Source organism: Crocodylus porosus, unplaced genomic scaffold (genome assembly GCF_001723895.1).
Source record: "Crocodylus porosus isolate Cpor-Errol unplaced genomic scaffold, CroPor_comp1, whole genome shotgun sequence".
Taxonomy (NCBI): domain Eukaryota; kingdom Metazoa; phylum Chordata; order Crocodylia; family Crocodylidae; genus Crocodylus; species Crocodylus porosus.
This window is the reverse complement of record NW_017728931.1, coordinates 6105604-6129300: the sequence shown is the minus strand read 5'-3', so window position 1 is coordinate 6129300 and position 23697 is coordinate 6105604. Positions and strand designations below refer to the sequence as shown.

The window sequence follows — 23697 nt, the reverse complement described above, 5'->3', positions numbered from 1 at the left end:
AAAAAAAAAAAAAAAAGAAAAAGAAAAAATATAGCTGAGATGAAAGGAACTGGGCAAATTTTGTCCAGACAGATGTTTCTGTCCAGATGTTGCCTGCTTGTTTGTGTGGTTTGCTGTGCTTTTCTTGTCGCCTTTATCAACTCAAAGTTTAAATCATATAAAGACACTGGATGCGCTCAGTCTTGAAATTCTTTGTGGAAGAAGTGATTCATGCTCTTTCTGTGAGACACTGCATTTTCTGTTCCCCTTTTATGCCTCCCAGGAGCCTATATGGATCAAGTATGATAAAGTCAGGAAGACAATATTATGGTCTTGTGACTTGCATGAAAAGGAAACGCTGACACTTTAACTGCCTTACAAGCAGCAAGTTAAGGACGGAGAGGCCTTCATTTCCCAGGAACATAACATCTGAGTATACAAATAAAACTGTTACACAACAGAAAGGTTTCTTTTCAGTCTCTAGTTCCCAGAACAACCCTTCAGCAGGGCTCTTTAATGTTCCCAAGTGACCTGTGCTCATTGTGAAAAAGCTGCTAATCTTCCATAGGGTCTAACAAACCCTATCCATGAGGAGGAGGTGTTGTTAGGAACTCAAGAGTGGAGCCTCAGTGAACAGGACAAGACCCTTTGCAGAACTGAGGCCAATGCCTATTTTTATTAATGAATCATGCATCAATTTATGCCAGAGGCAGGCAATTATTTTTGGTGGCGGGCTGCTTATTGAGTTTTGGCAAGCCATTGAGAGCCTCACGACAGACAGCCGGGGCAAAGAAATATTCATTTTCTAAATGTTTTAGGGGCCCCATGGGCCAGATAGAATGGCCTGGCAGCCTTTATCCAGGCTGCAGGCCACGTTTTGGCCACCCCTGATTTATGCCATCCATTAAGACTAGGGACAGGCATTGTGCATAAACCAGTTTAAGTGATCAGAAACTCGTTTAAACCTAGTTTAATATAAATCTGGTTGAATGTAGTATCAGACTTAACTGATTTGGGTCAAACTAGTTTATGCAATGTCTGTCCTAGACCCCTTTCTGTTTTAAGTTAAATCAGAGTCCACCAGCATCTCAGATGCTGGGATGTGCTGTGCTGTCTGCTCCACCCCTCTGCTCCCTGGCTGGAGCTCCAGTGGAGACTGCAGACATAGCAGGGTCTGCCTAGCTTTCCTCTGCTCCTACTTCCTCGCTTGTCAAGCAGGGATCCTCCCTCCCAATCTCCCACAGCATGAACCCCAACCCCACAGACCCTTGGCATGTGGTATGCAAGCTAATGCAGAGAGGTGTCTGTGTGTTTGTCTCCAATTTCACTGGGACAGGACAAAGGCAGACAGGACAGTGTCAGCTTAGGGCTTTTTGGAGCTAATCAACAGGTCAGCAAGTAATGACTCTCCATTTCTTCCTTGGAAAAAGCAGTTTAAGAAGAGCTTGAAATAATAAAAGAAGCTTTTGTTTTCTTGATGGGCTGATAAATGCTGTGTTATCAGCTCCCTGCTGGCTTCCTTGCCTATCAGGTTTGCAGACAGTATGAAGAAACAGGAACAAGGAGGTTGAAAAGCTCAGTATCATCAACAGATGCATGAACTCCACACGCCCCCTTTGCCTCAGAGTGCTAGCTGGGGGCTGGCAATACTCCTTGAGCAGCGAGTGTGGAAAAGCCTGGGACTGTGCAGGCCAAGGTGGGGGTTTAAACCCCACCCCCTAATCAAAGCTTCCTTCCGGGGCCTGGCCACACCTCAGCTCAGCATTGTAGAAGGGAAAGGAGGGCTGCTCTAATACCTGCCAGCTTCTAGCCTGAGCCACTGCAGGCATATGCTTGCATTTCTTCAGTCCAGAAGGAAAGTCTATATAGTTGCAAACTGATTCAGTTAAGGCAGGTTAGACTAACCTGCAAAGATTGAATCAATTCAGGCTCAGGCTTTTTGAATGTCTGTCCCTAGCCTAAAGAACAGAAAGGCATGCTGCTGTTACACAGCATCCCAGCATCAGAATGTAGACAGCCCAGGACAAAAATGTGGAGCCTGTCTTACTTCTCTTCATCCTTCCAAATGTGGAAGTCTCTGTATTCTTATGCTGACTTGCAGGACAAATACACAAAAGACCAGAACCATGGAGACACAGAGGCTATGGGCAGACATTACACATAAACTGGTTTAAGTGATCAGAAACTGGTTTAAACCTGTAACAGAACAGATATTCAGTGTAAATAAACCAGTTTGAAAATGGCTGAAACCAGTTTGATATAAACCTGGTTGAATGTACTATCAGACTTAGCTGATTTGGCTCAAACTGGTTTATACAATGTCTGTCCCAGACCCTTTGCTGGTTTAAGCTAAACTAGACACCCCCAGCATGCTCTCTGGGCTGGACTCTCTGCTCCACAACAGAGCTGGCCCCTCCCATCTGCACCTTGGCTGTAGCTCTGTCAGAGACTTTCAGGCACAGGAGGGTCTGCTGGCTTCCCCGTACCTCCTCCCCCTCCGAGCACCACTCGCTGCTAAAGCAGAAATCCATTCCTCCTCTCTCCCACAGCACAGACTGTAGCCAGCATGTGGTATGCTAGCTAATGCTGTGTAAGGCAGATAGGACAGTGTCCACTTAAGGTTTTTTGGAGGTAATCAATGGCTCAGATGATAATGTCACTGCATTCCTCCCTAATCACAGCATCCTGTCCAGGCCTGGCCACACCCTGGGAAGGGAAGGCAAGGGAGGGCTGTGCTAGCACCCCCTGGCTTCTAGCCTGAGCCACTGCAGGCACATGCCTGCATTTCTGGAATGACAAGGGAACGTCTATCCACGTCCAAATCAGTTCAAGCTTTGTAGGTTAGACAAGTGCTTTTCAGCTGGTGTGCCTTGAAGAGCTCCCTGGTGTGCCACGAGAATTTTGGGAAAATGAGAAGAAAGTTCTCCAGCAGCCTAGCACTGATGAATAAGCCATGTCAATGAGACATTCACAGAAGACTCAGTCATGTGTTGGCTGTTGGGGAGAGAGAGACCCAGCCAAGCAGAAGGAAATCATCTACTGCGCATGTGTTAGCAGTAGGGGACACACAGTTTGTGAACCTCTAAACAGCTGTGCCACAGAATTGTGCCACGGCAATGAGCTACAATGAGCTCATAAGTAAGGAAATGGGGAATGACTTAATAGGTGTGCCACGGAATACTTTTATTAATGTATGTGTGCCTTGGGCTGGGAAAGGTTGGGAAACACTGGGTTAGACTAACAGGCAAAGATTGAATCAATTCAGGCTCAGGCTTTTTGAATGTTTATTCCTAGCCAGAGAGTAATGGTCTGAGCCCAGCATTCCTTTGGGAAGCCTCATGCTGGCCTCACAAAGCTCATTACAGCCAACATAGCCTCCACAGACTAGTGTGTGCATCCGAGAGGCTATTGCAAAAAATAATCTGATTTTCAGGGTTAGTAGAACTGGGTCACTGCTTGATTTGCTCCTTAGCCCCTACCCACAGCAGCCAGTTTGCTGGATAACCAGATTGTATTGTTGTGGGGTGCATATGGCCTGGAAGGTGCAGCCTGTCCTCTAGCAAAGGCAGACCTATGGAAGACCTCCTTTGCTGCCACATCTGGAAAAGCAGACTTAGAAGGGCTTGCTAATGATTCCCTTCTTGCATTGAAGGGGATGTTTACCTCTCTAATTGGGCCTCTTTGAAGGAAATGCTCAGGATTAAGTTTTGAGACAAGTTGTATTGGACATGGATATATACATCCTTAATGCACATAAGGAAGTTTGCTGGTGTGAGAAGTCCCATTGCTTCCAGTGGCAGTGTTTATGCCATATGGGTCCTTTGTGGCGATATGTATTTAAAATGTTCTCACAAGATAATTCTTGGATGAGGGGAGTGAGGGATGATACCATCCAGGAAGTTGTTGTTTAGTAGCTTTGTATTCTAAACTCAAACTAGAATTCACCACTAGAGCCAGCAGCAGTGGAGGCTATAATGCAAACAGGATTGGGGTCATGTTAACCTTGTGTTATCTATCCCTACAAATGTGGCTATAGAGGAAAGAGGCTGAATTTAAAGAGCAGTACTCTTTCTGCTAAAATTAATTCTTTTATGCTAAGAAAAAAACCCTGTTTTTTCCATTTCCTGTTACTTCTGATTATCAAAAATGAAAAATACCAAATGTTTGTTTATGTGCTGGGCTTTTTGCTGTGGGACCAGAATCTTAAGGAGACCATGCCAGAGTAGTCGAACCCAAGCATTCAGAAATTGATTCATATCCCCAAAATAGCATGAGGTTGGCCTAAAGCTATAATAATTTCTAAATATCATATTGTTCTGATTTTAGTAGTCCCGCATATAAACTGACCCCATAGTATCATTTTCAATTTTACAAAAAAATAGCTTTTTTTCTGACTATATGTCAGTTACTTCAGATAAAAGCCGTGAACTCCTCTTACCTTACAAAGTTCAATTGTATTAATTGAACAAATAACCAAGGAAAAGATCTAAACCATTAATTGTATTTCTTTCTTTTTTCATGTCCTTATGACAGGTATTTAGCAGAATTTTCAGATTCATTGAAATCTGACAGGGCTGTGCCATGAATTTTTCTGTTATGGCCTTGAACTTGTGACCTGTCAACATTGCGACTTAGTGCCCACACCACCTCAGCCTTCATTAATTATGGTACAAATACTAAAATAAAAAATAACGTTTTGGATTTGCTGTTTTTATTGTATACACAATACTTCTTGGGCAAAAGTCAAGACTGTAAGGTGCTGAATTATATGTTAAGATCATATACAAGTTGAGTACAATATTTAGGGTTCTTTTGGAGAAAAGAAAAGATAGAATTACTGGTATTATCAGAACAATACAGTATTGTGAGATTTTTGTATAAATTACATTTTGGCTATTAGGGTCACATGCAGCTCTTATTTGCAAGCTTTTCCCTGCAACCATAAGAACTAGAAACCTGCTTTTTTAAACATGAGATTCTCACATAATCACAGGACTCCTGAAGTTGGAGCTTTGAGAAATGCATCAAATCTCACAAAAGAAAAGATTTGGCCATACTACATTGCAAAAATGGTTAATGGTATTGCTCTTACTGTTGAGTGATAATTAGAGCTTAGCTGTATCAGAAAAGAAGGAGGGGTTGGAGGTGTGGGCAGTGTTACCATTATCCTGATAACCCTGTTTCATTTGTAGTAAAAATTTCAGCATTTTAGCTCACTTTTACCACTAGAGGAGCACTCAGGCATAACAGTTAAATCATAACAGCTGATGTGCACTCCTCAAACTGCAGCTCCCCCTCCCCTTTTAAAGCACTTGAAAGTCTGTCCACAGCCTGACAGACGCAACAAACAGTGTTTTTGTGATTTTTGCAAAGTAATCAGTTAGAGCAGGCTGTTGTTTCCTTTGTTCTCTGTGAAGTTGAGCTTTAGTTCTTTAGTATCAAGAGAGTTGGAGGGACAGATGGATTTAAACAGTACAGCATCCACTTGAAGCTTGTCAACTTTTGTGTTTATGGTCTTCAAAAGCGTGCATGTTTTCCCATGGTTGCCTTCTGCCCTAAATACTAATGCTGCACCATGGGAAGTATACTGAAGAACAAAGACACAGCAGTCTGAAGTGATGCAGGTGGGTAACTCCTCTTCTGGGAGATGTAGTAGTTGCATTCAGTGTAGAGAACATTTGTACAGCCCCATGGGTGTACAGTGTATGTGGTGACAACCCCAGAATAACAGTGATTGTAAAGTGTGTCCTGTGCTGGGCCTGCTGTCTTGTGTCTGCTCTCCCATCCCTCTGCTTTGGCTCCAGCTCTGCACTGTCTTGTCTGGTTATGGACTGTGACTACCAGCTTAGATGGCTAAGCACAGGTATCCAGGCCCCTAATTTCACTCTGAACCCAGTGTGAAAACATATAAAGATCAAATAGAACTTCCCCACAGCATGAGCTACTGCTATTGGTTTCCTTCCTTTGGCGGGGCGGCACGTAATGCAGGCTCCATCAGCCATTTCACAGTGTCACTAGGGGTGCACTGATAGAGATTTTTGGGGCCAATACCAATAACTGATTTTTAAGGAGGCATATTAGCCAATACCGATCCAATTTCCAATAGCAGCCCAGCAGCTTGGAGAGCTGTGGGCAGCTGGCAACTCTGGTGTGGTGAAAGGCAAGTGGGGCAGATCAAGGCCCCTGCAGTGAGGGAGGAGTGGGGCTGGTGCAAGCACTGCCCAGCCAAGGCAGGGCAGGCACGGGACAGAACAATAGCTCATCCGGGGCGTGGGGGCAGCTCCCGCCTTTGCGTACTCATCTGGGAGCCACTGCTTCGGTGCTGGCCGCTCATCCGGTGGCTCCCACCGTTCATTCAGGAGGGCATAAAGGGGGAGGGCATGTGTCCCCAGATCTGTGCAGGGCAGGGCGGGCTGGGGGCTGGGCAGCACTTGCCCCAGTCCCACTCCTCCCTCACCATGGGGGCCTTGATCTGCCCCCTCCAGGCCCATTCCCTCCCCCCTCCCCTTCCACCACACCAGAATTACCAGCTTCACAGAGTTGCTGGGCTGTTCTCTTCGCTGCCTACATGCTGCACTGCAGCTGTGTGGATGCACAGGCATTTATCAGTCAAATTATCAGCCACATCAGGCCAATTTCCGATATGATCAATTTTCTTTATATTGGTGCCGATCTGATATTGGACTGATGTATTGGTGCACCTCTAAGGCTAAGGACAGACATTCAAAAAGCCCGAGACTGAATTGATTCAGTCTTTGCAGGTTAGTCTAACCTGACTAGGCTGAACTGGTTTGAAACTGGACAGACATTCTTTCTGGACTGAGGAGATTCAGGCACATACCTACAGTGGCTCAGGCTAGAGCTGGGGAGCACTAGAGCAGCCCTTCCTTCCCTTCTGCAGGGAGCTGAGCTGAGTGGGGTGTAGCCAGGCGCTGGCAGGACTTTCTCATTCGGGATGTTTGCTTGTATGGTCCCAGGCCTTTCCCCACTGACTGCTCAAGGGGCGGGAATGTTGCAAGCCCCCAGCCCTGGGTTAGCACTCTGAGGCAAGGGTTGGGGAGGGTTCAGTGCATGCATCTGTTGATGATACAGAGCTCTTCAATCTCCATTCCTGCTTTGTCATACTGTCTGCAGCAAACTGACAGGAGAGCAAGCCAGCCTGGGAAGGAAGGGCTGATAACAGTCCTTATCACCTGACTAGCAAAACAATGGCCTCTCTCCATATTACTTCAAACTTCTTAAACAGCTTACGGGCTGACCTGTTGATTAACTCCTGCCTATTCCAGTGAAACTGGAGACAGACACACACACACAGACACCTCTCGGCATTAGCTAGTGTACCACATGCTGGCTATGGTCCATGTTGTGGCAGAGAGTGATGCACGGCGGGTTGGGGGGAAGAAGGGAAGGCAGTTGGAAAAGAACTCTAAAAATAAGTTTTTCTGAATCTCAAATTTCAATTTCATGATTAATGAAGATCCCAAAATACTGGTGTTTGCAAGCTTAAAGTTGACAATATGATCTGCTGTCTGAAGAGCAGACATCAGCATGTCTCTGGTACTTGTGTGCAGTTGGTTATGCAAAGTGATTGTAAGGGCATAATAGGCTGTTATCTGGTCCCAGTGAGGGACAAGACTCTATTGTGTTGGTCCCTGAACGTACATCTATGAAAAGACATTGTGTATGCTGCGTGGCATTGCTTGATCTGCTAGTCACAGGCAGCTGGTCACAGGAAGCAGCATTGACTAACATGAGCACCTTGAAAGGAGTGGAAGGACCTGCTTTATTCTGAGGTGAACTAGAAAGGAGGCACATCTACACAATGCACTATGGCACCATAGCATCCGTTGGCAAAAACCATGACGCCACTGTTACATTGCCATAGCAACACACTCCCTCATTATAGTACATTGCTACAGCGAGGTAGCAGACAAAAATAACCATGCACAACCGGCATGGTGCAGTATGGGCTGTCATCATGCTATCTTTTAGCACTTCTTTTAATGCTACTTTAGTACTTAATCAAATATGCTGGCACATGGACTTGGAGACCTGTTGTGGGAATGGTTGGCTACCCACAGGCTAGCAAGGTCTCTTCAGCAGAAGCACGAGCAGTTCGCTAGTGTACATATTTTACTGCGGCCTGGCAGCTTGGGGTGGCATTTTTAGCAGTTAAATCCACTGGGGCAGATCCTTGAGCCAGGCCATTTCCTGACCCTGGGGCAGCTGCTCCCTAGGGTTCACTTAGTCATCCATGGATAACTGCGAAGTTAAGGTGACACCTCTCTCTTCACCAGGACCTTTCTGGAGTCCAGGGGCAAAAGGAGGTCTTCATAGTATTAGTTAAGCCAGTCCCTTTATGCCATGTGGCACCTTCTCTGTCCTAAGGGATTTTTCCATTAAAGTCACCTGACGGGACAGGTGATCTAATCCAGTCCCTTTTCATTTGACACTAGAGTCAACACTCCTCTGGCCTAATACTATGCACCATCTGTTTACATAAGCTAAGTCCTCAGATGATACAGCAGTCACACAAAAACATGAACTTTTAAAATGACTTTGGGGGTTGGCTAATAAACAGCAATGTGAAAACAGTCTTGGAGGCATTTGTTTGCCAGAGGGCATCAGGAAAACCAAGCAGGAAGGAATCGAGAACATAGGAAAAGAGAAGCAGTGAGTTATTTCCTTCACTTGCCGAGCATAGTTTCATAGTTGTTGGCGGGGCTGGAAGGAATCTTGTAGATCATCATTCTTTAGCAGTTCTCTCCAGAACACAGTTGTTTTACTGGCACTTAAACGTGGCTAATATATGGCATGTTTTATTTCAATTTTTATAGTTCTTTTGGTAAATTGGATTTGGCCATGAAAGATTTCCTTCTATTTTTACCCAACTTTCCTCTGTTATTGCTTTCTCTTGGCTGCATTGTGTTAGGAAATGGTAGGCAGCTGAGCTAAAGTTGTTCGCTGCACACTAGTCTGCCAGATGTGTTATAAGAACAGTTGTTTTGGAGTAGTAAGTTACTGTAAAGCAATGCCAGTTGCTTTTTCAGCTAGTATGCTGACTCAAGAAATTCAGAAAATAACGGTGAATTTGTGGGAAAGGGAATCGCTTGTATTTCTGTCCAGAGAAATAATCTGTCATAGCATTAGACAAATCCAACATCATGATGGTGACAAGAAAGAAATTCACCCTAAAAACTGAAGGATCGGGAGCTCAACAGAAAAAAAAACATGTCAGTATTAAACTACCTGTTATAACATGTGCCTTATTCCTTTAATTATAGAATACACGATCATTCTGACTTAATATCCAGAGAGGCACTCTGCTTGGGGAAGTGGGTGGGTGTCTCACTGTCTGCTGGTCCAAACAATGCTCCCTGACTTCAGCAGGGTTTGCTGACATACCCCATTGGATAGTTTGGCCTTGAATTTGGCAGCAATGATAAGACCTAAAGCTAAAATAAACATGAGAAGAGGATCTACAAGAGAGATCCATCTGTGTTGTACAGTGCATTCAAATGGCAAGACAGCCAGATAGCTCTCCACTAGGGAAAGAGAAACCTCTCTGAGTAAGAGAGCAGCACACACAAAGCCAGTCCTAACAGACAGTTACGTGTACTACTTGTAACCACTGGGCAGTATTCTCTGGTCTCTTCTCTGGCTCGTATTTGTCAGGGTAGATTTGCATTTTATAGACTAGCTAAATCAGAGATGTATAACATAAGCCTTTATTAGCCCAAGCTCGCTTCATCAGCTGGGGAAACACTTTAAAGAGGCTTAAACCAAAGAAGACTTTCTCTGACTAGCTCCTGATTTAGAGCTCAGCTGGGCACTAAGTAGAGAAGGCTGCCCCCTCCTTTTGTAGTTTCACCATCAGAGGAGTGATGGCATCAAGGGAGAGATGTCCTGCCAAGAAGGCATGCCTTCCCAGCATATCTTCAAAGAGGCATGTGGCTGTTCCACTCCCACCTTTAGCAAAATGTGTTTTTCACAGGCTGGGCTCCACAGGTGACTAACCTCCTCACTGGTTCCCTGCAGCTAAACTTCTCACCCACCCAGCGTCCAGGTGAGGGACACGGGGTATGACAAACCCAACACAGAGCTTCCTACAGGGAACTTAAAATTCTTCAGGGTTCCCACCTTCCCAGGTCTTGTCTAGACTAGGAGAAAGAACCTTCCCTCTGCCCAGGAGAATCTAGGGCAAACAGCATCCAGCCAGTGACACTTGCCATAATGGAACCAGTCCTTGCAGGGTAGGCTGCCCTGAACCATTAGGGTGGCCCATGTTAAAAGTGTATACTAGTCCTTCCAGTTATGCTAACTAGCACACCTGTAAGTCCTCATCTCTGTAAGGCCTCAGTGGTTTTTCTTGTGCTCTCAGCACCATCAGTCCTTGTTTTCACTGTAAATTCTTTCCAGCCAAAGGGATCAAGAGAGAGTATGGTTTGAAGGTATGCCAGGGCATGTGTTAGTTACTTCAGGCTGCAGTCTGTAGTGATTTCAGCAAGCTCAGTAGCTCCAGCAGAGGTGGAGGAGAAAGGATAAGAAATAACAACATGCAGAGTTCATAAACTGCCCTCACTGCCCCAACCTGCAAATTATTAGCATTCTGCTGCCCAGCCACTTCAGATTTATTTTCCTGGTTTAGCCAGCAGCTTGTTTCCCTGTTGACATGGTCAGCCTGTTGCTCTGTTGGAGAGGCCATGAACTGGTGCTTCCTGAGACTGGGAGAGGCACCATTTGTAGTTGGTGGCAAGCGGAGACTGCCTGCAGATGCTGGTGGTGGTGGCGAGGCGGGGAAAGGTGGCGAGCAGCGACCACCTACAGAAGCTGGTGGCGACTTCGGCAGCGGCCAATCTTAAGGGGAGCACATGCCCCACATCCCCCTCAGTGCATCGCCTGTGGGGGAGGCTATGTAGCAATTGTTTTGAAACCTGATTTGGACAGTGAAACAGTTAAGAGGAAATGCTGTTCAGCTATTTTATTATTTTCATCCAGTTCTTGAAGAACTATTATTCTCTATAAATAGCTTGTTGTGGCATTACACATGGTCATGATTCCTGCAGGCTATAAGGGCAAGTAACCATAGTACTTAATAAAGGGAAAATGTCAAGATAAAAATGTCCTAGATTTTCAGTCCTCATTCACTGTTTGACATTGCCAGGAAAAATAAACTTTTCCCTTCTGTTTGCTCCCACAGTATCAGTATTTGACTTGTTCTCTCCTTTGTCTGTGCTCAGCAGAATCTTTCTTCTGAAGTCAAGCAGAATGCCAGCTCTGCCACCATCCCTGTGGTTGCTACCAATGCCACATGTTCTGTGCAAGTTGCTGCCTTCACAAAGGGAGGAGTTGGGCCCTTCAGTGACCCTGTGGAAGTCTTCATTCCATGGAATGGTGAGAAAAAAACAAGCATGTTTGTGGAATTAAAAGACTGCATCTTCATGTATAAGGGAGTTGAATTACAGTTGCCTTGGCAGCTTCCATTATGGCATTTTCTAACTTTAGTGTGCTTAACTTTGGAGTTTCAACAACTTTCTTTTAATGAAGATATTGTTTGCAGACTCACCCCACCTCCTTTCTCATAGGCCCCCCAGCCCTAGCATTTAGCCCACCTACCTGGGAGGGGAAGAACATGGTAGTTACTTGCTGGTTGCTGCTATCAACCTGTTTCTCCTTCTTGGACGTGATCATATTTACCCATTGGGTGTTGCCTGGGATATTTGGATTGCAAGCTCCTGCAAGGCCTGTCTATTATTACATGTACAGCACTAAGCAGTGACACTCAAGGCATTTTTACATATTCAAGTACCACAGCACCAGGCGCTTTGAAAAGAGCCTGGTGATCAATGTTTGCAGTTGTATAAGTGGCGAAATGCGCATCAGTGCTGAGAAAATGGCAGTGATGCGCTTTTGAACTAAAACACCTTGGAGGTGCTTTAGTTCAAAAGTGCACCATGGCCATTTTCTGCATGCTGATGTGCATTTTGCCACTTATACAGCTGCATGTGGCATGGCACAGTTTGCTTCAGCTTGTCTGCTAATCAAATCTGCTGTGAAGCAGCAGATCTCCGGTGCACTGCGGGAAAAAAAGTATGTGTATAAATGCCCAAAAGTGCTGCCCTGTTATAAAAAGTAAGCAGTTTCACAAGGAGAACCAGTTCCCCTAAACACCCTCAGGCCTTGATAGTTAAGTAAACCAGCATATCAAGTAATTCCACTGACATGCAGTAGTTTCCTCGGGCTTATATATTTCTTTTATATCTTTTATTTTTTATTTTGAAGGTATTGTTTAGTTTCAGTTGTTAACAGCCCCATTGTACACTCCAAGCACTACGGACTGATTCCCTTATATGTCTCTATTTTGGGATGTTTTATCAGGTTTAATAACCTTGGCACCTTCTTCAATGCCAGCATCTGGAAATACAGAGCCCTTTGTCATAGTCCTTGGCGTTTTCTGTGGGCTTGCTTCTGTTGGACTGATCCTGTATCTCTCAGTGATTATCAAGAAAAGATTGACAGAAACAAAATTTGGGTAAGTCAGAGTAAACCTAACATGGGTGTTCAGAACTGTATAAATGCCACAATGAGCAGCTTGGGCTGGGCTGGGCTGTGGCATTCAGACAACGGCTCATGTTGGAGCAGGGTGAGAGGGCCTCCAGTATGAAATATATCCTCACCTGTCACTTTTGCTACAGTTGCCACATGCTAATTTACAGCATGCACAGTATCACCTGTGCAGGGCATTTCCCAGCCTCTCTGCTGTAAGGCATTTAATGTATGCTCTGTTTGGGACCTTTCTCTGATCTCTTGGCCTCCAGTGCCTTCCCATCCATCACATCTCACAGCATCTGGTTTCGTTTTGTAGTCCCCAGTGCCATGGTACCTGATTCTTGTAAACACTGACCAGTTCATCTCTGTAACTGTAACATTCCAGTGGGGTCAAGTGGTGGAATTTATAGACGGAAACCAGGCACAGAGGGGTTTAGGGACTGATAGTTGCAGGTAGATACCAGGAACTTTTGGCATACTCACTTTTGATATCCTGCTAGGTGCCACCTGCATCTTTAGGCACATAAATACTCCCAAAATTTGCCCAGACAGATCAGCGCATCCTTCACACACATGTGCACTGCCTGCCTTCCTGAACCAAGGAGCCTCTTGGAGCCCATAGTGACTCATGCACATGTGTTTGCAGGCTTCAGGCACAAGTGATCTGCCCAGTCAATGAGTCGGGGGCAAAACCTATTACTGACCTAGTGTTCCCAGGCTCCCAGGGCCAGTCCCTTAAGCACAACCCCCCCACCATTGCTCGCTGTTTAACTCATGTACCAAATAAGATTTCTCTACTATTTACCCAGATCAACTGAAAAAGATGGATCACAAACGAATAAAGGCCAAATGCTCTCATACAGTTACCCAGCTATAATGCCATGGAAGGCAGGGGATTCCTTTCAGACTGCTATAGTCCTTACACACCCAAAATTCCCACTGAAGGACCTGGGACTGTTTCCTGCATGGAACCTGAAGGGCCAGGGTATATTTTTACTGTGACACTGCAAGCTTTCATTTCCTTCCTCTGAGCATAGCATTTCGCTTTTCATTCTGTATTCTTCCTTACACTGGAGCAGTCTAGAAGGAAGCAGCATTGAGGAACTGAGTAGGATGTAGTCTTTCACCTTTCTTTTCTGGGATACAGTAGCAAGAGAAAGTAAATGCAACATATTCAGGTTAGTAGCTGAAGAGTGAAATCCCCTGTGTCATTTTCTATTGAGTCCTTTGTGACAGTGCTTTAATTATTGCACAGAATAGCTGTCTTCAAAGAGCAATTGTCAAACAGTTCATTTTCCTGGCTATTTTTAGTGCATCACCAGTATTGGAAATATGATCAATCTAGCCTTACGTGTAACATATCTGTGAAGAAAGGTTTTGCAATTGTCCACTTTTAAAAAAGATCAGGAAAATCTTTTTGTTCAACTCTAAAACCCATCTGAACTTTAGCACAGGAGCAGGCAAGTACCGAATGGAGTGGAACAGTGTTTTTCTGCTGCATTGCAAATAGTCATACTCTGAGAGAGGACTTTGACCTTTGTGGAAGCAGAGGGGTTGATCTGAGCCAGAGCACTGTGATGCAGCAAAGTCCACACAGTTCTGAGCCTTGAGTGAGGACATGCTGTGCAGGCTGTCCTGTACAACACTGCTAGAAAACTTGAGTGTTTCTGTCAGGGCATTGTTCTAATCCTTTGCCACCTCAAAGCCAAGAGACTGCCAGTACTGCTGCACATTTTGGTGTTTTTCCAATGGTGGGGACAAAGGTCTATTATGGACAATATTAAGTCAACAACACTCATTCTCCCTTGTGACTTTCTAAGAAGGATTTCAAAATAGGTCAACCCTGCACTTTAGTGGGAAAACAATTTAATTCTTTATAGCTTAAATGCTAAATAGTCCATTATGCACGTGTAATAGCATATCTTCAGGAAGTTGGCCCACAGGAATCCTAATGTAGAGCTTTGCTAAGTTATTTGTAAGGCTTTATAACTTCCTGCAAATGTAGCTGTGGCCCAAAAGACCACTTCCAGTCCTAAGTCCTTATTCCCATGCCTTTGAATTTCTGGAGTAGAGTGAGAAGCTTTCCTTAAAATGGTCACATTCCATACCACAACACTTTTCAAAGTCAAAATAAAGCGGTGTGTCCTTTGGGAGCATAGCATTGCCAAAAAAGAGTTTATCAAGCTGCATAAATGAGTCCTAGCTGCTGGATTTCCAAGGGAGTTGTAGTGGATCCCTGTCTGGCAACTGATGGTGTCTCTGGGTCCCTTCCTCCATCTGGCTGGCTTTCTTGGAAATGACCATTCCCTTGTATGACTTGATTAGCACTTGTTGATCTGTACTTCTTTATTTTTCCCTAATGCTGCCTTGCTGCAAAAGAACCTGAAGGTCTCAGTGTCTCAGCAGCATCACACCAGGCAGATTGCTCAGCACTGTCCAGCATCCTGCATGGAGGTCTGGTTTCACTAACCATTTTGCTGTAATTTCTTTTTGTTTGTAAAATATTCCTGTGCTAATGTTGAGAATTAGCATTGTAGTTCTTCTCATGGGAGAAAGGAGCTCTCAGTTTCTCTGTGAGACATTATAGTTGCACAAACTATAGGGGAAAACTGAAGTAAGTAATTGAGCATAACACCATATGATTATCAATAGAGCCTTTGCTTTATGATTAGGATATGAGTAACAAGTGTAGATGAGGTGGTTTTTCCCTCCAATAATTCTGTGACTCACCCTTTCTTATAGATCAGTTTAGTTTATCAAGCAGCTGTTTTGACAAGGCATTGTAAACAAGGATATGGTGTAAGGCAGCAGGAGGAAAATAAAATACATTTGGGAAAATGATTGTTTTCTTTTCACTATTAGTTGTTTCAGTAGTCTGAATGTCAGAGCCTCTTGCAGCTGCAGTCCCATCTTTTTGATTAGATAAGAAAATTTTTACCTGTTATGGTTCTCTCCTGCTAGGAATGCTTTCAGCCCCAGTGATTCAGACCTGGCAGTAAACATCACAGCGAAGAAATCCTACTGTCGGAGAGCTGTTGAACTTACATGTAAGCTATACTGACTGTCATTTAAACAGCAGAGAAATAAGGGAAGATCTGGTGTGGTGTCTGACCAGAGAACATTAGTGAAGAAAGAAACCTCTGCATGCATTTATGCAATCCAGTTAATAACAATGAGCAGACTCTGGCCCCTTCTGGGGTCCTCTCTTGCTGGCCTGTCAGACAGAGTGTCAGGAAGCTGACTGAGTTGTCTGCCTGAGTGTCCTCATCAAGCTTCTCAGGGCTCCCTTCCTCCAGCATGCTCCACAGAGCGCATGGGTTGCACAATACTCAATGCAAGACGGATATGACAACACCTACTGTCAGATATCACGAGCTTGAGTGGAAGCTGATGAAGATGTGTGGTCCCTGGGAACCAGGCCACAGTTAACTTGCACAGCACCTGCCACTGGGGACATAATGCAGGGACTAGTACATTAAGGAGTGTCAAGTAGAGAGGGCTTCTATTTCAAGCACCAATGCTGGACTTAGCCCTGAACAGGTTGATGATGTAGAATAGTCTGTGGGAGTTTCAGAGCAAATAGAACACGTACTGTTCATCCCAATTCACCTACCGGCCTGTCTTACAGTGGGCAGCCTGGGCGTCAGCGAGGAACTGCAGCAGAAGCTCCAGGACGTTGTGATTGATAGAAATTCCCTTACCCTGGGCAAGATTCTGGGAGAAGGTAAGAGGCAGAGAACAGGCCCAAAGGGCCTGGTCAGACTGGGAGGGTTTAGGCATTGAGTTGAATCTACTTGATGGGAGCTGTATGGATGCTGTAGCACTGGCCTGTGGCCAGCTACATCATCCAGAACTCAGCACACTGGGGAGTGACAGAGAGTGCCTGGGGACCAGCCCATGACCTGAGGATGAAGGGGCTTAGGTTTATTCCTAGCTTTGCTGCTGACTTGTTTGTGCACCCATGGGCTGGTCAGTTCCCTGCCATGTGCTTCATTCCCTCCTCCCACACCTTGTCTGTTGATGCTGTATGCTTTGCAAGGCAAGGGCTGTCCCTGTGCATCCACACAGCATACAGTGGAGTAGAGCCTGGATTTCTTTTAAGCATCTGGGGCCATTGTAGTAGCAATGAAAGCTGCAAGGACCCATTTGTAGAGCCGTGTCCCTATCAGGCCTTTGAAGAACAGGGAGGAAACTGGGTGCCTGCCTCAGGTCCCCATTGCATTGGGAGTGGCCTGCAAGTCCAAGTGGCCTGCAAGTCCTTGGCACGGGGCACAGCCCTGTCTATTTTCCATCCCTTTTTGGGATAGTATTGGTCCCAAGAGAGTTGAGTGGAACAGTCTAGTACTGGAGGGGTGTAGCTGTGCTTGTCCCTCATGAGGCAGTACAAGCGATGTGGATGGCTGCATCTGCTCCAGCTAAGCCTCGTGGGAGAGGCCTTGTGATTGATATGCCTTGGGAGAGGTTCTGCCTTTCCATGTGCCCTGGCCTTCCTTCCCTTGGGCTGTTGACTTGGCTTGTATGTCCTCCATCCCATGCTAGAATGGGTGGCAAGCTGGCCTTGAGACACAGCAGTGCATCATCTCTCCGCTTGTGCATGAGCAGTGGCACTGTAGTGAGTCAGGCACAAGCCAGATCAGCCCTATGTGTTCCACCTGTTGTTTGCTCAAACAGCAGCATCTCACAGCTCCCATGTCCCTGCTGCAGGTGTTGTGCAGACTTTGACTTCTTCTGCTGAGGGTTCTAGGCTGTATGTGGGGGGAAACATGTATTCTTTCTTCTTCTCTCTGGTGCAGGAGAGTTTGGGTCAGTGATGGAAGGGCATCTGAGCTTGCCCGATGGGAGGACTCAGAAAGTAGCCGTAAAGACCATGAAGTGTGAGTACCAGGGACTACTACAAAACGCATTGTTGGTTGTTTCCCCAATGTGAGTGCTAGGATGCTTCCCACCCTTGTATAATGCTGGTTTGCCTTATACCATGCAGTAGGCTTCTTCTAGACAGTGGAACTCATTACCCATTCTTCTGACGGTCACTGTTGTGTTTCAGAGATTAATGAAGGAAGAGATGGGGGGCATCAATGCACCTGTGTTCAGTCCTCTTTGCAAGGGCTAGTACTGGAAGAAGTAATTGAAATAAATTGAAATATAGAGGACATGTGCAGAGCAGTGTCCATAATTGTGATCAGTATGTATCTAGGGAACAGTGTGTTATACTCCAGCGCGCTTCTGGGAAGCTACCACAACATGCAGCCCAACACAGTGGAAACTGGAAATTCTACCTACTTAATGAAGCAAAAGGGCCAGGTCCTCCCTCTGCAAGGTCCTCCTTCTGCAAGGAATTGGGTTGAGGACTGGGCTGTGCTGAAGCTCTTCCATCTTACTGCATGAAAGGATGAAAGGATGGTTCTCCCCATGGAAAGGGCCCATCTTTGGAAAGTGCCTATCTTTAGCCAAAGTGAAATTGGGCCACCTGCTAAAGAGTTTCTTATAGGCTTTGTGGGCAAGAATCATTATTGTGCGTGCCTCAAGTGGCTACTTCTGTTTGCCCATTCTTCCTCCCTACCTCCAATCCTGTGGTTCACAAGGCCCTAGCAGATTAAGTGTCTTCCCCAAACAGCTCCCCAAGTTATATTTTGGCATGTTGCCAGACAAATATTAACCCAACTCCAGGGAGTGGGAGGAGGGATAGTGGGTTCCATGGGGCTGGTGGTAAGCCACTGGACTGGGACCATATTTGCATTGCACAGATGCTGGGACAGGATTAGAAAGACAAACAGAGTGTAGAAGGAAAGTGTTGCTGCAGTATGCAACAGTAGAGTCAGCACAGAAACTGAGCTCCCACATGGCAGCCCAAGCAGGCGTTTCCTCTGGTAGGTTCAGGCCAGGTTCCCTCCTGATAGACATAAGCTGAGCCAGAGCCCTGCCACTTCTAATGGGTGCAACCTCACACACAATGCATGCTTGGGAACCTGACAGTTATCATTCCTTTCCCCCCACACCCAGCCAGCTGTGCACATGCTGAACACAGTACCCTGCTCACTTGTGAGCTCCTAAACTTTTGCTCTTCCTGTAACCCTTTGGTCCTCTGTCCCCCTCAAACCAGCCTTCCCAGCAGGCATTCCAAACAATTCTTTGCTTTCCTTAGGGCCCTGTTGCCCTGCCTGATATCTCTCTAGGAGAAGAACTGGGTCCTGGTACCCTCTCCCACACTGTAGTTGGTCTTAGCTTCTCTTCAAGAAAGCTGACAGCCTGGGCCTCTGTTACACCAGCTAGGAATGGGCTGGGCAGGGGATGCCTTTCTGTCAAGCTGCAGCTTCTTCCCTGCAGATGCTGAAACTGATAAAAACCCCATTGCCATAGAGTGGTCCCAAGTGTGAGCATTCAAGTATGTTGGTTAATGAGGACTCCTTTGTTTGGTGTGTTTTCAGTGGATAGCTTTTCCCAACGAGAGATTGAAGAGTTCCTCAGTGAAGCAGCCTGCATGAAGGACTTTGACCATCCAAACGTCATCAGACTCCTAGGTAAGCAGGAAGGGTAGCTGGCTATGGGCAGGAAAAGACTTTTGGGTCACTGACTGATTCTGTCATTATCAAAGCCAGAGGGTCCTGCTCTGCTCTCAGTCCCACCTGGACCATCTCAGCTCTTCAGAGTGTACAAATCTTTCAGCCTTTTATAGACTAAGATGATGTGTAGTTCCTGAAGGCTCAGATCAAGCATAGTGGCTTCTTAATCTGGCAGGGAAAATACCAGATTATAATCTGTGTCCATGACGGCATTTTTCCTGAACCACATTGCAGAAGAACTGCTCTTTTGGCATAGTTCAGTACCCACCAAGGTGCAGCTGCTTTATGCCCAGTTTATGGAAATGGGAGTCTCCTCCCTTGCTTGCTCCAAGGGCCTTATGGCTGAGGGCAAGCAAAACTCTGGGGCATCTGAACCCCAAGCCTCTGCTCTTGGGCCTGCAAGTAGAATGCCTGCCAAAGGTTTTGGAAACATCTGAAGCCCCAGGTGTGCGTGTAAGATGTTTGCTGGTACTAGGGCCTCTTATGGTTCTGGACTCTTGGATTTGGAATTAGTTTTGGCTAATTTGGCCTTGGATACAAGTAAAAAAAAAACCTCAGCTCTGATACTTCGCTATCCAAACATCCACAGGGTTCTCCACAGAAATGCTGGTGCCTGTCAGCTTTGTCAGGCCAAGCATGACACTGAAATCCAATTGGAAAGTGAACTCCTGCTGGGGAGGGTGCAGCACACTAAAGCCCAGATCCAGTGCCCTCTGTCCAAGGGGCATAGCACACTACATAGAGTCTACAATGAAGGAACTCATTGTAACTCCATGAGTACTGTTTGCATAGCACCTTACACTTGGTGACTACTTTGGGAGACAGCTACTCTGCAGCTGAGGCAGAATGTAGTTCGAGAGAGCAGGGGACACTCTGTCGCTACATGGAGACTTGGGCATTGTTCTTTCTGTTGTGAAAAGTCCTTCATACTAAAGGTTGTTTGTGATTAGATAAGCCTCACAAATAGGTCATATGAGTGGAGCTAAGATGGGCTAGTCAAGAATTGCCATCCTCCACCTGTATCAGGGTAAGAGTGGAAAAACAGGAGAGGGTGCTGACGATCCAGCTGTGCCAGCTTTAGGGGACCTTCCCATCTCCCTTGCAAGGGCAGTCCCCAGGTTTTTGCATTAGTCAGACCCAGTCAGGCAGCACTTGGATGTGACCAATGCGACTGTATAGTCATGGGGTCCTCCTTGCGCACAGCTTTGGGATGTACAGGGTTGCATCCACAGTCCCAGGCTCCCTATCACACATCTCCTCCACATGCAGCAGAGCCACATGGATTTAGGACTTCATGTTGCTATGGAAGGTAAATACAAGATTTTCCCTGCTGATAGTTTCATCTATATGCATAAGAGGGGTTCAGCTAGTAGATACATGGCATTAGCCACAAGGGCTGCAACTCATGCATGCACAGATATGTTAAGGGCAGCCAAAGCATTTTACTATTAAACCACACCTGCCAGGGGTGTGACACTGACTCTCATTCTTTTTCCAGGTGTCTGTATAGAGCTGAGCTCTCACCAGGTCCCCAAGCCCATGGTTATTCTCCCATTCATGCAATATGGGGACCTGCACAGCTTCCTGCTTCGCTCAAGGCTTGAAACAGGTCCTCAGGTAACTGACTGTGATTAACAAACTGAGCAATGGGGAAGAACCAGAATGCTAAGCACACAGGGCTACTTGGGGACAATGGGACAACAGATTGTATTCTACACTAAATCAGCTACTCAAAGCAAAAAATTTACTCTTCCTCTGAGAACACTAAGAGAACGCTGGCTTTATTTTTCTGAAGCATAAAAAGACACTGATTGTAATAGCACTTCCTGCCTCTGTAAGACACCTGGGATGAAATTCTGGTTCCATGGAAATCACTAAGAGTTTTGCCACTGAGTTCACGTCTGAGGGCCTACACACAAAGATGACAAAATAATTTTTTTATCTGGCTACATGGCTGAGGATCAAAAGTATGCAGGGGCCACATGATTGGTAGGCATTGTGTCTGAACCTCAGAGGTTTGAGGGAAGTTGATAGGAAAAGTGAAATCTAGCTGCATACTTACATGGGCGGAACCAAGGGGGGGGGTTGGGGAGTGTGACCACACCTCCCTTTGGCTGAGTGGAGCATGAGCAATGAACTCTCTGAGCTTATCGGTGTGACTCCAGAACCCTAGGGGTGAATGCTCCTGCTGCTCCCTGCCCACCTCTTTTCCCCTGCTGCTAAATTTGCCAGTGGGCAACGGGTTGAGGGGCAAGTGGCTACAGTGTTAACCCCAGGGTTCTAGAGCCTCACTCAATGCATGCACTGCACAGCCAAAGGGAGGTACAACCACATGCCCCTGGATCTACCCCTGTATGCTTATGGACAAGAGGAGGAGGCATGAAGGAAGAAGCAACCTACTATTGCAGTGCTAGGCTTCCCATCAAGCACGAAGGCCTTGACTCTGCAACACAGTTTTGCCATTGGCCTAAATGAGTGTACAAAGCCCTAAGAGCAGCAGAGTATGGCCAGCCAATTTCCCTACAACTCTGTTAATATAGACTTCAGGCAGTGCTCAGAGACTCATTGCCTCCAAGGTCACGTTGTAGTACTAGGTTCGGTTGCTGTTTTCACTCATTAGGCCAGACTGGAATAACCTATAATGAGGTTAGACTGGATTTGGGAATGGTATAGCATGGCAGATAGTTCTTTTCAGTGTTTCCAAGACAGTGGGTTTGGCTCAGATACTTTTCCTACATGTTTGACTAAACAAATACTGTCCTTAGCTGCCTAAAGCTCCTATGTGGAGCATGGAATCATAGGGCTGGAAGGGACCCTGAAGGATCATCGGGTCCAGCCCTCTGCATGAGCAAGAAAGACATCTGGGGTCAGACAACCCCAGCTAGGTGATTGCACCACCTCTGGGGGGGGGCTTGTTCCATAGTTTGGACACCCAAGTTGTAAAGAACTTTTTCCTAATGTTCAGCCTGAAACTATCTTCCAGGAGTTTGTGGCTGTTGTTTCTAGTTTTCCCCCAGGGTGCCCTGGTAAACAGTTGTTCACAGAGCCCCTGAGGTACACCTGTGATATAGCGGTAAGCTGCAATCAGGTCCCCTCTCAGCCTTCATAGAATCATAGAAGTCGGGTCGGAAGGGACCTTGTAGATCTTCAAGTCCAACCCCCTGTCTGGGCAGGAGAAAAACTTGGCTCAAATGACTCCAGCCAGGTAGGCATCTAGCCTCTTCTTAAAGACCCCCAGGGTAGGAGCCAGCACCACTTCCCTTGGAAGTTGGTTCCAGATCCTAGCTGCCCTAACTGTGTAGTAGTTCTTACGGATGTCTAATCTAAACCTACTCTCCAGCAACTTGTGGCCATTATTCCTTGCTATGCTGGGGGCACTGGGGGAAACAAGTTCTCTCCCAAACCCTTCTGGTCCCCCCAGTGAGTTTATAGAAGGTCACCAGGCCCCCTCTCAGCCTTCTCTTGTGAAGACTGAACAGGTTCAGGTCCCACAGTCTCTCACCGTAGGGTCTGCCCTGTTGTCTCCAGATCATGCAGGTGCCCTCCTCTGGATCCTCTCAATGTTGTCCACATCCCTCCTGAAGTGGGGCGCACAGAACTGGACACAGTACTCCATCTGTGGTCTGACCAGTGTCATGTAGAGGGGGAGGATCATCTCCTTGTCCCTTCTAGAGATGCACCTGTGGATGCACGACAAGGTCTGGTTAGCCCTGCCAACCATGACCTCACATTGGCAGCCCATGTTCATCTTGGAGTCAATAATGATGACTCCAAGATCCCTTTCTACCTCCGTGCTCTCAAAAGGGAGTTTCCCATCTTATAAGTGTGCTGCTGGTTACTACTGCCCAAGTCCAGCACCCTGCACTTGTCGGTATTGAAACGCATCCTGTTTTTGTTAGCCCACCCCTGTAACCTATCCAGGTCTTGCTGTAGTCTTTCCTTCCCTACTAGCGTGCTCACCTTACCCCAAATTTTGGTATCATCAGCAAATTTAAACAGGTTGCTTTTCACCCCATTGTCCAAATCGCTGATAAAGAAATTGGACAGGACCGAGCCCTGGGGGACTCCACTGCCCACTTCTCCCCAGGTCGAATATGACCTGTCCACCACCACCCTCTGAGTACAACCATTCAGCCAATCTGCAATCCTTTTAACTGTGTAGGCATCAATGCCACAGTCATCTAGTTTTTTAATGAGGATGGGGTGGCAGATGGTGTCAAAGGCCTTGCTGAAGTCCAGAAAGACTACATCCACGGCGACACCTGCTTCCAATGCTTTTGTGACCTGATCATAAAAGGCAATCAGGTTGGTCTGATGTGACCTGCCCCTAATGAAACCACCCTGGTTGCCCTTGAGCATCATCCCTGAAACTGGCCTATCGCAGATGTGCTCCTTGATGATCTTCTCAAAGAGTTTCCCTAAGACTGACAGGCCCATAGTTGCCCAGTTCCTCCCTCCTCCCTTTTTTAAAGATGGGGACCACGTTGGCTATCTTCCAATCATCTGGCACCTGCCCCGAGCACCACGAGCACTCGTAAAGCTGTGCCAAGGGCCTTGCAATAACCCCTGCTAGCTCCCTCAACACCCTGGGGTGGAGAGCATCTGGACC

At 46.3% G+C, this 23697-nt stretch overlaps 1 protein-coding gene across 2 annotated transcripts in view; it reads left to right on the top strand.

Moving 5' to 3' along the window:
- Positions 1-23697, top strand: part of MERTK (MER proto-oncogene, tyrosine kinase) — a 74223-nt gene that overhangs the window by 39194 nt on the left and 11332 nt on the right. The window contains exons 9-15 of one of the 2 annotated variants that reach the window (XM_019544094.1): positions 11223-11373; positions 12358-12511; positions 15490-15575; positions 16157-16252; positions 17322-17402; positions 18954-19046; positions 20587-20705. In XM_019544094.1, coding sequence (XP_019399639.1) covers positions 11223-11373; positions 12358-12511; positions 15490-15575; positions 16157-16252; positions 17322-17402; positions 18954-19046; positions 20587-20705 — 780 coding nt within the window. Of the gene's footprint in view, positions 1-11219; positions 11374-12357; positions 12512-15489; positions 15576-16156; positions 16253-17321; positions 17403-18953; positions 19047-20586; positions 20706-23697 lie in introns of both variants that reach the window. The other variant, XM_019544093.1, reaches the window with a different exon arrangement.